General features: G+C 40.9%; 1 protein-coding gene across 6 annotated transcripts in view; it reads right to left on the bottom strand.

Moving 5' to 3' along the window:
* Positions 1-15,020, bottom strand: part of kcnq5b (potassium voltage-gated channel, KQT-like subfamily, member 5b) — a 119,904-nt gene that overhangs the window by 33,312 nt on the left and 71,572 nt on the right. For all 6 annotated transcript variants that reach the window (XM_079498952.1, XM_079498955.1, XM_079498950.1 and 3 more), the window contains exons 2-3: positions 5,902-5,992; positions 3,225-3,351 (exon numbers count right to left, since the gene is read on the bottom strand). In XM_079498952.1, coding sequence (XP_079355078.1) covers positions 3,225-3,351; positions 5,902-5,992 — 218 coding nt within the window. The remainder of the gene's footprint in view (positions 1-3,224; positions 3,352-5,901; positions 5,993-15,020) is intronic.

The raw sequence follows: 15,020 nt of genomic DNA, 5'->3' as shown, positions 1-15,020 counted from the left end.
TTCTGTATGTAAATACTCCATCTGCCAGGTTGTAGCTTTAACAGTGTATCTCTTGTGTATCATACTGTAAATACTTTTGATACTCCATACTGACTATACTTGGATTCCAAAGTTTGTAGGAGGGTTTTTATTCTAACCAAAAATGGCAACAACTTTGCACATGTCTAATTCAATATGCCTTTTTTTATACATGCATTGCACGCACAATCCCAAAAATGTCATCACATGCGCCACACAGGCACAATGATGGAGGGTGGTAGGGGCGGGCCTCCTGGCAAAGATTTGCACTCCAGTGAATACCCCTTTCTTTTTCTGTCTTGACTGCAGTGTGTGTGTGTGTGTGTGTGTGTGTGTGTGTGTGTGTGTGTGTGTGTGTGTGTGTGTGTGTGTGTGTGTGTGTGTGTGTGTGTGTGTGTGTGTGTGTGTATACGTAAGTGCGTGTATATGTGTATGTGTATGTGTATGTGTATGTGTATGTGTATGTGTATGTGTATGTGTATGTGTATGTGTATGTGTATGTGTATGTGTATGTGTATGTGTATGTGCGTGGCAATGAGCCATTCATGCTCCTGTGTTGCAGACAGGGAGCCACATGTGGGACAGTGTTGGAGATGACGTTAGCAACAGAAGCAACAACAGCAGTGGTAGTAAATCTGTCCTATGTCAAACATCCAGCCCCAAAACTGCAGCTCCTTTCCAACGCCCAACATTCCTAATTGTAATCTGAAGCGAATTCCTTCAACGCAGTCAGATGATGAGTTTGCATCTTCAAATATCAATTTGAGGAAATTTAAGAATTAATGCATTTACTGTATGTCAGGCTGCTGGCACACACGCCAACGCACACGCGCACACACACACGCAAACGCGCACACACGCGCACACACACACACACACACACACACACACACACACACACACACACACACACACACACACACACACACACACACACACACACACACACACACACAGGATTTATATCTCAGATGATTTCCCAGTTTGCCAATCTAAAACTGTACTAGTCCTCCTGCGCAGTAACTACGTTTTTGGACACTGAATTATTTGTTGCGACAGTAGGTCACAGTTTACTATGAAAACCTGCAAAACCTGTCGGTCACTTTACGCTGGCGATGTTGTAAAACCGCGTATATCTAGTGTGCGTCTGAGCATAGACATGGTAACGCCCCGCCTGCCTCTGATTGGCCTACCGACACTGCCCGTCTTGACTGTCCACTGAGGTTGATATAGCTATGCTGGATAGTCTGATCTCTGCTGCGAGGTGGTGGATAATAATACAAGTATACGGTATTGGTATGATGCAAGAGAACTGCCTATAACTTGTACGTTTTATTTTTGTAGAAGAGGCAAACTAATATTGTTTATGCCGTTTACTTTGATGGAATAATTGATTGAACATGTACGCCGTAATATGATTTGATTTGGGTGTGTTCTAAATAAAATGTTGAATATTGTGTAATTTATTTGTATGTGTAAATGTGAAACATTAATTATTTTTACTGTAAAAAGGTCTCTTTTCCCTTCACCTTTATCCTTTTTAGTATAATAGTATTAGATTAATACACGATAATCAACACTTTAAGTACACACCCAAATTAAATCATAGTACATCGTACACGTGTGTTCAATCAATTATTCAATCAAAGCAAACGGCATAAACATTTTTTTTCGGCTCTTCAAAAAAAAAAAAACGTACAAGTTAGTTACAAGGCTGCATCCTGTCACGCGTGCTAAGCTGTCATTCTCTTGTATTATTTTCCCACCACGGAGTAACCTCACATCTCGGAGGACAGTCAAGAGTGGCAGTGTCAGTAGGCCAATCAGAGGCAGGCCTACTGCATAGTGTATTCACATAGGGAATGAGCCTATAGATGCATATAAATGGTCCTTTGTGTGACCTGGATGTGGGTTTGATGAGGCGGCTATGTTTGCAGGATAAAGCACCACTGACAATAACAAATTAAGTTTGAGAAAAACAATAAATGGACAGTGAGCCATCTGTGAATTATTACAGATCTACTTCGGTTCATCTAAATCCCAGGACCATCTATGGTCCACTGGGATTTGTATGTATTATTCTTTTCTGCCTTTCTACCTCCTATCCAAGTCCTGTAACTTTGACAACTCAACTAATCTTTCTTTCACTCTCTGACTTTGCCCCATCTCCAATATGCTTTTCTCCGTGTCTCAATCATTCTTTTGTTTTGGCCTGTCTATCCTCTTGTTATACTCGGCCTCACTGCCTGAGTGTTGGCAGATGACAGAATCCCGTCCGTCTAAAGTGTGATGATGATCGGAACTCACAACACCCCTACGTGACCACAAAAGCCTTGGCCTCCCTCCTTCCTCAAGCACCCCACTGCTCTGTCCAAGAAAGAACAGAGAGATCCACGTCTAAACACTGGAAAGAATCTGTGACGGTAAATTTAGACCCCATTGCGCAAATGCTCCCTCCTGTTTAAGAGCCTAAACCACAGCTGTATATAAATCTAGGAAACTATGGTTAATACCCGTGCCACGGTAACCCTCTAAAGTTGAATGTCAATTTCCATAGACAGAGAGGATTCCGGACGGCAGCTAGAGGGAAACGGAGAACATAAAATAATATCACCATTGTTATAAACTGAATCCAAGTACAAAAGGTGTCATGTGAGACTCTGGAGAGGAATGGTGGAGTGTGTGTGCATTTCAACAAGGTTCAAAGCAGGCACACTGTACCAAAACCAGAAGAAAAGGAGGAACAGGCACAACCTTCTTCACACTAAAAATAACAGCCTTATGATACATAAAAAGAATCTGAACAATAAAATCACTAGAAACGTACTCAGAGAGAATATGCAATGTATAGGGCTACATTGTGACTGTATGCTGTAACCTTACCCATTGACAGATCAGGACATAAATAAATAAATAAATGGATTAACTCATTTGCCGCCGACACCACCAACTGGTGGCTGAATCTATAGGTCTACTCAAAGACCGCCATTGTTGACTTCAACGTTAACCGTTTTATTTTGAAAGCGGTTTTACTCAGAAATGGAGAAACAGGAAGTGAAATATCGCTGTGTAACATGTCGTGCGAATGTTATTTAATTCACCCAAAACATACATTTTGTAACCGGCGATCATATCGCTCATGGAAATCAGCCGCAAATCAAGCTTGTTTTGATCAAAAATGCAGCCTGGAAAACAGTGCAACTCACCTATAACACAGAAGGGCTTCCTGGCGAAGCGGAGGCGGCCCTGCCATCCTCTGTAGCGACAGCAGCATCCAGCCGACCAGATACGGATGATGTACTCCAACCCGAACACCACGATCATCACAAACTCCTGCAAGAGTGGCACAGACTGTGGCAGAGGCTGTGACAGGCTCTATTTTCCTGATTTCTGGATCAAAGTACGCCCTTTAACAGACTACATGTTGTTTAGAAAAAGAGAAAACTATATCTAGCATATCGTTGCTGTCAGGCAGAAACCTCATGTCTCCATATTTTACTTTTTTTTAAATGAATGCCCTACTTTCCGAGGTTGCCGGATTTGAGCGTGGTTTGGGGGCGAGCGTTCTTGTATTCTAGATAGATTATTAACTATTATTATAACTATTATCCATTGGATCACTTTCAGTGTGATTTTACGAATGATGTAAACATTCACACCCACCCCACTGTTGCATGGCGATGATGTAAATCAATTTCTGATAATGGGATAATCATAATTCTTAAATATCTCCAATCTCAAAATCAGTGATGGCCAAGTCCACATCATACATTTTGACATCTTCAATATCCAAAATATCTCAACATTATGTACATAACATTCCCTCAATACAACTGTATTACATTTGTGTCAAATCTAGCCTGTATGCCAGAAGATGACTTATCTAGAATTTGATGAATGGGAATTTGTAACCTCAAAACACAATGCAAATTCAGCATTTAGCCTAAACTAAATATAGTTATTTACAACTGTACACTGTCTAAACGGATAAGTTCATAAATAATGTAAGGTTTGAGTTCAATGCACGCCTTTCAAATGCATACTGTATAATTAAATCTCCCAGGGTACTATTTCCTCCTATCCATTGGCGCAGGGAATTAAAAGCATAGACATAACCTTTGGCCATGTGTCCAAACCATCATATCAGTTTAGAGCTTCTGCATTCATGTATAATAAAATTGCATTCATAATCATCTTAAGTGTATTGTAAATTCTAGGAGCTGTTGGGGATCAGACCCATGAAACCCATTTGTTCTTTCTTTCAAACTCGGTTCACTGAGCCTTGTTTATCAAGCAACAAACAAATTGTCTCATTAAACATTCATGCAGGAATTTGAAAACTGGGATCTATTGAAATGTCTTTGATCGTTAATGATGAAATTGGCCATTAAATAGCGTGATTTTGTTCTCGAATACCAGAATGAAATACAATTAAATACATAGAAAGATAACTGCAATTAAATGAATATTCAACATTCTCTGAAAATGTAATTTCAATTAAATTAAATAATGTGACATTTTAATACTAATAGCATATTCATTTATTCTCCATCGTTCATTAAAATTATTTGAGGAAAATACTAAATTAAAGGACGAAAATTGCATAAAATCATAGCTCGCAAAAGCTGGCCTTAGCTGTTAGGTGACCTGATAATTGCACACTTAAGCCTGATTAATACTGGGGTGCAATGGCAATTTGGAGCATTTATTTTGTAGTTTCACTCTGAAACGGAAAGCTGTGTGTTTTTGAACCAATCAGAACGTCACATCCCTCCAGGCTATGGGACGTAGCTCTGCTACGACACGTGCACGCACATGCAGATTATTTGTTTACAAAGTCACAGAGAGACAGGCAGCAAAGCTTGTGGCTTATTAACCTATAATGTTTTCAGACACATATTTTAGCGTGCTGCTGAAGTGCCAAAGAGCCGATTATTTATTAGGATGCAGAGTAGTTACTCTGCATCCTAATAAATAATCAGCTCTTTGGCTATCAGCGTTGTGCAGCCACTCTTTTGTCTTTTTAAGACTTAACTCTTTAGATACTTTATTAATACTTAACATAGCAGATTTAAAAGCCCACAAGGAGTCGCATCTGAAAGGCTTTTGGGCTTGCAGATCGGCTATTTTCGGCACGTGGCAGCGTTTTACAGCAGAGCATGAATTAAGTATAAAAAGAGCATATTTTCTGAGACGAGGCTGGTTCTTTGGCTGAGGATGATCAAGTGACTAATGAGCTGGTACTTATTCCCTAGAAGCCTTCTGCTGAGGCTGGGCAACAGCAAGGACATAGATTTAACGAGGCAATAATATCTCATGCTATTCAAACAAAAGTCCAAGTGCTGACACTACTTGGCTTTTATCATCAATGAAAAAGAGAATTATACTTTTTATGAGCAATTCTCTTTTAAAATAAATGGGCTTTTGACACTGATAGACTGTGACTTTGTTAAGAATGCAGATTATCTCCTCCACAGCCTGCATTCAAACTTATTTAATGAGGACAAGGAGGTGAGGGGAGTGTCTGGACCACTAAGAGTGGAGTGTTGTATTTTGCTTTATGTGGTACAGTATTTCTGCAGCGGCAAACATTAACAGTTGTTAACGCAGTCTGTTAATGTATCATGTATGTTATCATTTCTGCTAATGTACGTTATTTTAAGCTACCTGATTTATACTACATTGCACAATGCTGTCACGTGCCGGAAATAGCTGATCTAAAGCTCACAACACCTCGAAACGAGGTGTAGATTGGTGTACAAGGGCATTAAAAGGTTTAAATGTTTGAGCGATGCTCACTGTTATACTATAAATACAGTATCTGTGGTCAGCAGCACTGCAGCCATTGATGGAGGGTGATACAGTACGTATGCAGTTTCTTACCAGAATGAGCAGACATTCAGATGAGAAGTCCTGATGAGCTGGAATGGTTGAGAACACAGAAAGAACCAAGCAGCTAAAGACCAGGATGAACCTAAAAAACAAACCATAAAACAACCATAAATACATGTGTGCTACACAGAACTGCGATCATCAGATGAATGGGTTACAACATAATACTATACACTAATACAGATAGCGTCAGTCAAATTGTCAATAAATAGTACCATTGATTAACCACAGAGAGAGATTTGGTGTACAGGGGCGAGGCGGGCAAGCCAAGTACAGACCCCTGGGAGAGTCCAGTCAATATGGGTTCAATGGTTAAACTGACGTTTAGAAACTGAACATTCTGACGAATATTGAGTTCTACGGGTTGCATTCGGGTTGCAGTATTTGAAACCAATCTGGAGGAGAAGGAAATGGTAGCAGCAGAGCAAGTGGAAGCTCAGTCCCGAGACATATTACAAGACATGTTCCCCCTGAAACGTAATCATTCTATTTCCTGAGATATCATGTTATTGGTACTTGTTTGTGCTACATGATGTGCATGAAACAAGCAATGAAAACTGCGGCTGCTGGACAGCGAGCAACATCCGCCCGTTTCCACACTCTGACCGGTCGACCCTCAGACAAGCAGGCGGAGCCCTCCATCTTCATAACCATAACATGCTTTATTTTTCCATCGCATAAATCTGCAATATGAGGTGAGTGAATCACCTTCCAACAACGCATCATTGTCTGAAATATGAACATGGGGTTTAGAGCTATGGTGGCCTTTCATACTAAACGGTTAGAGCACATCTGTGTTTGATCATCGTGGATCTGTTTTTAAGCCTGTCGGGGGAGAAAGACGGGTCTGCAGTCTATGTTATTGTTTTCTTTTTAGCCTTTATCACGGAAAGGTTTTGCAGAGCATTCATGCTCTTTAATTTTTTATTTACTTTTTTTCTTTTCTATTCAATCAGTTACACACGTTCAGACCTCACACTTAGTTTGTGGGGATTCGAACGTGATCAGCCTGCTTCAGCCAACAACAATAACCTAAAACATCATCATTATTAATTAATTGATATATAAATCAAACAAATACTAAATACAATTCTTCTTCTCTTTAATTTTCATCCCACAATTTGTAACCAATGTAACCACCCTTTTCACCTTGGGCCAATTGCCTAAGCTGTAATCCTAGATGCTATCTCCCTCTGCCAACCTGGGGAGAGCCCCGAACTGAGCTCATGCTTCCTTCAATATGAGTGAGCAGGATACTTCTTCACCTGCACAGCCTCCCCGGCGGAAATCAAGTCTGGGACCTTCTAGCTGTGAGATGACAGTGCTATACCAACTGCAACACAGAGCCACACAAACAATAAATGAATACAACGTATTCAATTAATCAAAAAAAGTGACTGATAATAGGAAAATAGGCTGACTGTTTGACGTGTCTGACCTATGGAAAGGCAAAATAAAGTTCATGATTTACCACAGCCACAATAATGGCTGTGTAAAAAAAAGTCATTATTAGTGTTGAAGTACTCTTGTCTCTAATGTCTCGGCTCGGTCTTGCACGTAATTTGACTCGGGCTTGACTCAGACCAAGGGACTCGGGACTCTTCACCACTGAGTCCACTCAAGTCACAAGTCACTACAATGCAATGAAATAAAAGTATTATACCCATATTATAAGGAGCCCATTCACATTAACATTATAAGACAGCTGTCTGGCGCTTATAGACAGTTATCTTGTTAAGTAACCGAGTGCACCTGACATGCATGCCTGCTCTCGCAGTGGTTTCTGTACTCCCGTCTGTACTCAAATCCCTTCCACACTCTGTCTTGACTCAGACTCGGTCTTGACTCTGACTTTGTCTTGACTTGGACTCACTTAGGTGGACTTGACTACAACACTAGTCCTTATTTCAGTTCAAGCTACATACTTTGTATACCTTCTCCTTGTTCTCTATCACAGCGGAAAAATAAGATTTTTTTATAGTAGAGAACACGTATCTTATAGCACTGATTTAAGCAACAAAAGTTGTTGTTTGCAAAGGTGCTTGTTTGAATGGGGGCCAATGTGTACTGACAAGCATTGTTAACGCTGTCATAAAAAATAAAATAAAACGTCCTTGTCCCCCTAACACATCCTACGCACTTCACTCTATGAAGATTGTCAAAGTAAAAATCACAAAAAGACAGTCTGTTAAGCGGTTACTTTGTTAATCAATTCCATGCCCTGCCTCTGTTATACTCTAATGCTAATCTGGTCCCATGTGGCCTATCTTGTGCTCAAAGGCATCCGATAGTATGAAGCCTGGCATCAGTCAGTCAATGCACACATACTGTACACATAAACACTTGTGCTCAGGGTCCTTAAATGAACACCAGCAAAACGTGGGTCGATATATTCATTTGGCATGCCATGTACGCTTCGGAAGCCACCCGAATTTGGCCGGTGATTTTTGCAACAACATACATACAGCAGTATCAGCAGCACTGATGTCTCAGTGCCAGTAAGAATTGGACCTTTACGGGACCATTTGGTTACAGTACACTTTGAGATATAAATGAAAACACGATTTTAATGTATGGTGTCCACTGTCCATCTAGGAAAATGAAAAGCTGTGTCCCAGTCAAAGTTCAGTAGGTCTCTCAATATCCAAATGCTTTGGCACCGGGCAACCATGACATATGCCACAGCTACGCTTATATATAAAAAGAAGTGGGGCTGCGTTCTCACTTTCTGTCTCATATAATGCTAAGCTAGGGACTAGAGGAAGTATGCATCACATTAATGTCAGCTCTGTATTATGCTTAGCCACTTTATGAGGAGACAAGGATTCAAAGGGAAACCTAAAACCCAATAAAAGATCTGTGAGTCTGTCTGTTTGCAAGTCTTGATAGTCTCTTTTCTCTCTCTCTCTCTGTAAGCGCGCATGTGTGTGTGTGTGTGTGTGTGTGTGTGTGTGTGTGTGTGTGTGTGTGTGTGTGTGTGTGTGTGTATCAGAGTATAGGGCAAGTAATAGTGATTAGTTATTGCTCTCAAAGAGCAACTGTTACTTAGTTACTGCATTTAGGCAATTATAAAAAGTGAGTGCATTTATGATGAAAACTAGACCGTAAAGGAATCATCCCTTGAACAACAGCAACATACATACCTTGACATCAAATTTTTGTTCTGCCTAGCTGGCTTATATACTGCAGAACACTGCTCGATATGCACGCGCCTCCATGTTAAATGTTTCCATTATATTTGGCGACAGGCAGGTTGTCCAAAGACCCAGTTTAAAAGGTAGTTTCAGCACATTAATTAATTCTTCCAGATGTTTGATCTGTAATATACCTTTACATTTTGATACAATACAGAAAAATAGTAAGAACTGAGGAGCCGATTGTTTGTGTGCGTGCGTGCGTGCGTGCGTGCGTGCGTGCGTGCGTGCGTGCGTGCGTGCGTGCGTGCGTGCGTGCGTGCGTGCGTGCGTGCGTTCACACTTCAAGCAATTTAATGCGAATGACTTGAAGTGGGAAAACAGCATTGTCAAGTTTGTCGTCCAATTCTCCTGTTATCTTCTCTCTCTTCTTTGCAAAAGACAACGCACGCACGCACGCACGCACGCACGCACGCACGCACGCACGCACGCACGCACGCAAGCACGCACACACACACTTACTTTAATGTGTGTGTGTGTAACAGACAGAGAGATGTAGACAAGAACACAGGGTATAAATATGCATGCTCTTTAAAAGCTGAGAAAAGATTCTCTGTGCATTCAAAGACAGCAGTGCTGATACCAAGCCTAGGACCGTGCCAACCATATACCATCGACATCACATATGACATCGCTACGAGAACAAAGACGACAGAACAATTTCCATGATGCACCTGGGCTCTTTGAAAGCCAGTGCCACACGCTGTACTGCGATTGATGATTTAATTGTGATTTCTTTTTGCATTGAACATTGGAACGTTACAGTCTGTTTTCTGCCTTTTATGCTTCGTAATCACAAATTGCACAGGGAAAATATGACAAATAACTTAGATATACAAATAAATCACTGACACATTTAATAATTAATAATGTATAGCTGATCTACAAGCTTGTAGATCAGCTATTTATGCTATTTTTGAAAAATGTTGGAAGTTTTTCAACATGGAAACAATTGACGATTATGCAAAAATAATTGTGATTATCTCAAATAATTGCGATTAGACAATTATGTAGTAATTGTGACAGGCCTAGGGGGTGCCCAGCAAATTGAGTTAATATAGCATCAAAATCGTCTATTCCAAAAGAACCGATCTACAAGCTTGCAATGCGTTGTGAGCTTGTAGATCTGCAATTTTTTAAACATATAAAAATAATCTTGAATAACAGAACGATCACCCACGGTGAAAGCCTTTCAGAGGCCAATTGGTATGAGAAAGAGTCTATTCGTGGGGGAAAATGTAACATAAAAATTGGCGTGCGTGCGTGCGTGCGTGCGTGCGTGCGTGCGTGCGTGAGAGCTGATCTCAAGCGCGGCACGGCTCTATATGGTACAGTATCTGTGCAGAGCTGTGTCCCTGACTACTGACACTGCAGAGAAGCTCAGCAAACGCTGCTACTGGCATTTCAACGTGTCGTCGATGATTTAATCCAGACCGTGTTGCTGAGCAGAACATCTCTCTACTATAGCACGCAGTGTGGAGGTGCTGAGAAGGCCGTCTAAATGTAACAAAGTGGGCACATTAGCGTGAAATGATTGGAGAATTATCATGAGACACGATGGCGCTGCCTGAGTGCGTGGTGCGTGTGTTTGGTGCTGCTTTGAAGCGCATTGCCAGGCTTTATAATGTGAAAGCATTATGCCACCCATGGCATGTAGCAGATGGCCTGCTATAGCTAGATATGGGTTCAAAGATGTTGCATCTATCTGTGGCAGATGTACCTGTCAGCATGTGTATGCATCCTTGTCATTCTTATTACCCTCTCTCTTACTCTGTCTCTTACTGTATATGTTTAACAGAATTGATGTATAACAGTCTTACTACAAGTTAACTGCAGATGACACTATATAGTATGATACTGCAGTTCAGTGGGCATACTGTCTATAGTAATATTTAACAGAAAACATCTGGAACGTAAATTAGCTTTTCTTTCTAAAGCTGGAGTGGAGGGACATTTTCTCCGGTCTGGTTTAAAGGACAACTTTTTTTCAACCAAGGTTCATGTTTTAGATTGTCATTAGAAAGTAAAAGATGAGTTATTATTATTATTTTTTTTCATTTGCTGCTTTCTTTTGTTTTAACGATTTTAGCTATTTTTGACAGAGGGGCGGGGGAATTCGAACAAGTTCAATAGATCCTGTGATCTTTTGTGGCCAGATGTAGTCTATAGTAGATAAATAATAATAAAGAAATCGCAGTAAGATTTTGTGTAAAAAAAAATACATTTAGCCACTTGTTTGAATGCCCCCCCCTGTCAAAAATAGCTAAACTTGTTAAAACGAAAGAATGCAGCAAATGAAAAAAAGTTTAACACTCATATTTTACGTTCTCCCCTTTAGGGTACAGTTTGCCGAGTAGCATTCTGCCACTTGTCCAATCACACCGGTCGAACATAGGTGCGTGGGTAGAGAGGCCGATGGCGGGTAATCAGAAGGTCACCGGTTCCCCCAGGAATCACACAGCAATCACAGTTTGTTTCTCTGACAGCAAAAACAAAAAGATCAAGGATGCATAAGCAGACTGACTTTGGTGCAGATGAGGTCATTCAGTTAAATTTATGTATGGTGTAATGCCTTTGGTCTATTTAGGCACTCTTCTGTGTCTTATTATTTTAGACAAAAGAAAGCTAGCTTGATTCCTGCCTCGAGCCAGCCTGCCATTGTATAACCATGTACTCCATATTCTTACCTCAATTCCCACTGTGCCCCCCAAAAACAGCCAATTAGAGAAAAAACAGATGGACGGATGGTTCTGCTGTAATTATGTTTCCCTGTGCACTTATCAGCATTGGAGATAGAGTTGGATAAACAGCTGGGCTGAGATATCACAACTCAACTAAAACGTAGCCAAGAAATCCATGAGCAAAAGAAGCACAGCAGTGCCTATGTACTGGCATAGACATAATCTACCATTATATTTCATACCACAGAAAAAACAGGTGTTAAGAGAAGATAAAGCCAGAGAGACTAAAATGAATATACTGCAAAACTGTTACTCATGTGTAATGGAAAGTTACGGTTATTTAACGATGTACTCTTTGGCAGAAGAAGAAAAAACATGCACAAGTGGCGAGACATGCTGTAAAACAAAAAAGATTACGTTTGAAACGTCATGAAGCCATGTAACTACCATTTAATCCACCCCATTCTCTCATGTTGAGACATCTAAAGAGGTTACACAAATTAAAAGTCCATTAGCAGTTGTGTAGGAGGACATGTAATGGAAAGTAAAACATATATTAAAAAAGAAGGGGGGGAGATTTAACGACATTGACTTTACAAGTAAACCAGTCTTTAACTGGGCTGCCTCCCACAGTTTATAAAGCTCAGCTGTATCATTGGTGAGGTGTCACTCCCAAAATGTATAAGCGCTGTTAGCAGCATCTTTTGCAAGCTGCAAGGACAACATCTGCCTTGTGGGGCTGTGGGCCAGACATTAGCACCAGCACCTTGTGGGGCTGTGGGCCAGACATTAGCACCAGCACCACTTCTGGTGATATGTTTCAAAACCAAGCTGTCGTGTTTGCACCCAGCTGAGGAGCCACCACTTTTCCACAGAGACACTTTCACATCTGGAGACTAATTGAAACAGGATGTGAAGCCACAGGCGAAATCCTCCCACCAGAGATCTGCATCTGGTGACTTCCACCCCAAATCACAGAGAATAAATCTTAAGTCCTCCAGCGCTGGCCTGAGTCACTGATGTACTGATTCAAATGGGAAATAGGAAGATCTTGGGACGAGGCCAGTCAAAAAGCTTTGGTAATTAAGGGTGCCTTCAACAGATACTCTGTGTGTGTGTGTGTGTGTGTGTGTGTGCACACACAAGTGTGAGTGTGTGTGACTGTGTGTGTGACTGTGTGTGTGTGTGTGTGTGTGTGTGTGTGTGTGTGTGTGTGTGTGTGTGTGTGTGTGTGTGTGTGTGTGTGTGTGTGTGTTCTATTCAGACAATATTTCAACCATTGGCCGCTTAGAGTAGACAACTCCAAAATCAAGTGTTTAATTTGATAATTTAGACCGATACGGACATTGTTAAAAGAGTCCCATAGGATAGGAGTTCTGTTTCTAGGGTATTTATCTTCATCTCACAGACAGCTCTCATTATCCCTGGCAGTGGTGTGTATTTTGTCTACAGCAATCACTGTCGTGGACTAATTTGTGTCATGTGGGAGAGTATTGATCCCGTTATTATATAGTGTTGAAAACCGCCACAGTGGCATTGTGGTACAGCACATTCCTTCATCTACTTGGCCCTGCTCTTAATTCACTGGCGTGAGTGGCGTCCCACTTTCCACTGATACGTTCCATCGATCACCACTACTTGTCTCCCGTCTCTGGCTATAGTGGCCCATGATGGGTCGATACACAGGGCTTTGGTTTCCATCCTGCTCCTGCCTCCATCTCCCTCTAGCAAATAAATATTAATGGATGCCAGCCAGGTAAGAGAATACTTAGCCAGACCCCTACGAGACAGATGCAGATCGGTCTCATTTTTACGGGGTACAGAGAGTCAGAGGTAGAACTTGGGAGCAGAGCGGTGAAGTGGTGTCCTAATGAAATCTCACAAGGGGTTCGGGTAACTAAAACCCTTTGACAGATCCATGTCTTCATGCAGTCACACCTGTCCAGATAGTGTTGGAGTTGGAGAGGATCTAGAATCGCCACGTACAGGTGCGTGCACATACTGTACGTCTGCACACAAGATGTGGCTCTTTGACTCTCTCTTTCATACTGTCTGAAAGTTGATTAAAATTTCTATTAAATTAAATTACATATTTTAATCTAGGGGTGTCGTATAGACAGTAAATGTACTGTAAACCAGAAGGCCCGGTCAGATTCTCAGCGGTAGTGCATATTGCTTGACACACAAATCCAACTTTCACTTCACCAGACATTTCCTGGTTGTGCAGACTGTTCTCGTTGTGGTCGATTATTGCCGGAGGTATTTCTGTTTCATTCAAATAACTGAGCTGTAATTGATCAAATACTAAGGGGACATACAGTACATACCCATACACTACCTGTGTACAGTACAGACAAATCTCGTTATGGATGGCTTGGTCTTTGACCACAAAGTAGAAAGAAATCTTATAAATGTGCCGAAGTAACCTATACAAAATTTCAAACTTTCTGATTATTTACACTTTCTAGCACTCACTATTATGTCCTATACGAGTCAAAATCTCACCTCATCTGGTCCTCAAAACAGGTGAAAACAAATTACAAATACTGTTTTGCAAGTACTATTTACCTAAGGCCTGAGGAAAGGTAAAATAGAAGAAAAACAATACAATTCTGAGGATGGAAGGACCACTTAGAAAGATCTCTATCATTGGGTGCAAAAATGAATGTGCAGCATGACAAGAGCCTCAAAGGGCCAGTGATTTAAGTGCAACAGAAATTGAGCTTTTCCAGTTAAAGACATAGATCATCATGAAGACTCTTATATCTCTTGAACAGTACAGTAGGTCATACAATCACAATTTTCTTTTACCGTACTTCCTTGTATCATGACGTAACTCCCCACTAGGCCTTACCCAGCTACTACTCCTACAGATTTTGTCCAAAACTCACACAAATCGGTAGGCTACACATTAGTCATGTGATAAAGATGTATCAGTCAGACGTTAAATATTTCATTCACATTAGCTATGATTGACTTCCAGTTGCAAGCCCTGAGTAGCCAGCCCGGCCTGGCAGCGATCTGCACTCCGAGAAGCACACCTTTCCAGTTACATCTGCTGCTATTTTAATGCCTAATTTAATAGTTTTTTTCTAAACCATGCACCATATGTTTATATCTGGTATAATATCTGCTGCTATTTTAACTGCCTCATTCCATTGCTATTTTTATCCATGTACCTTGTGTATTTTACACGGCTCATAGACATTTGACCCCCTTTCTTGAAACTGCAAAT

Source organism: Electrona antarctica, assembly GCF_951216825.1.
Source record: "Electrona antarctica genome assembly, chromosome: 4".
NCBI classification, from domain to species: domain Eukaryota; kingdom Metazoa; phylum Chordata; class Actinopteri; order Myctophiformes; family Myctophidae; genus Electrona; species Electrona antarctica.
The sequence above is the reverse complement of the archived record's forward strand: the minus strand, read 5'-3'. Positions and strand labels throughout refer to the sequence as shown.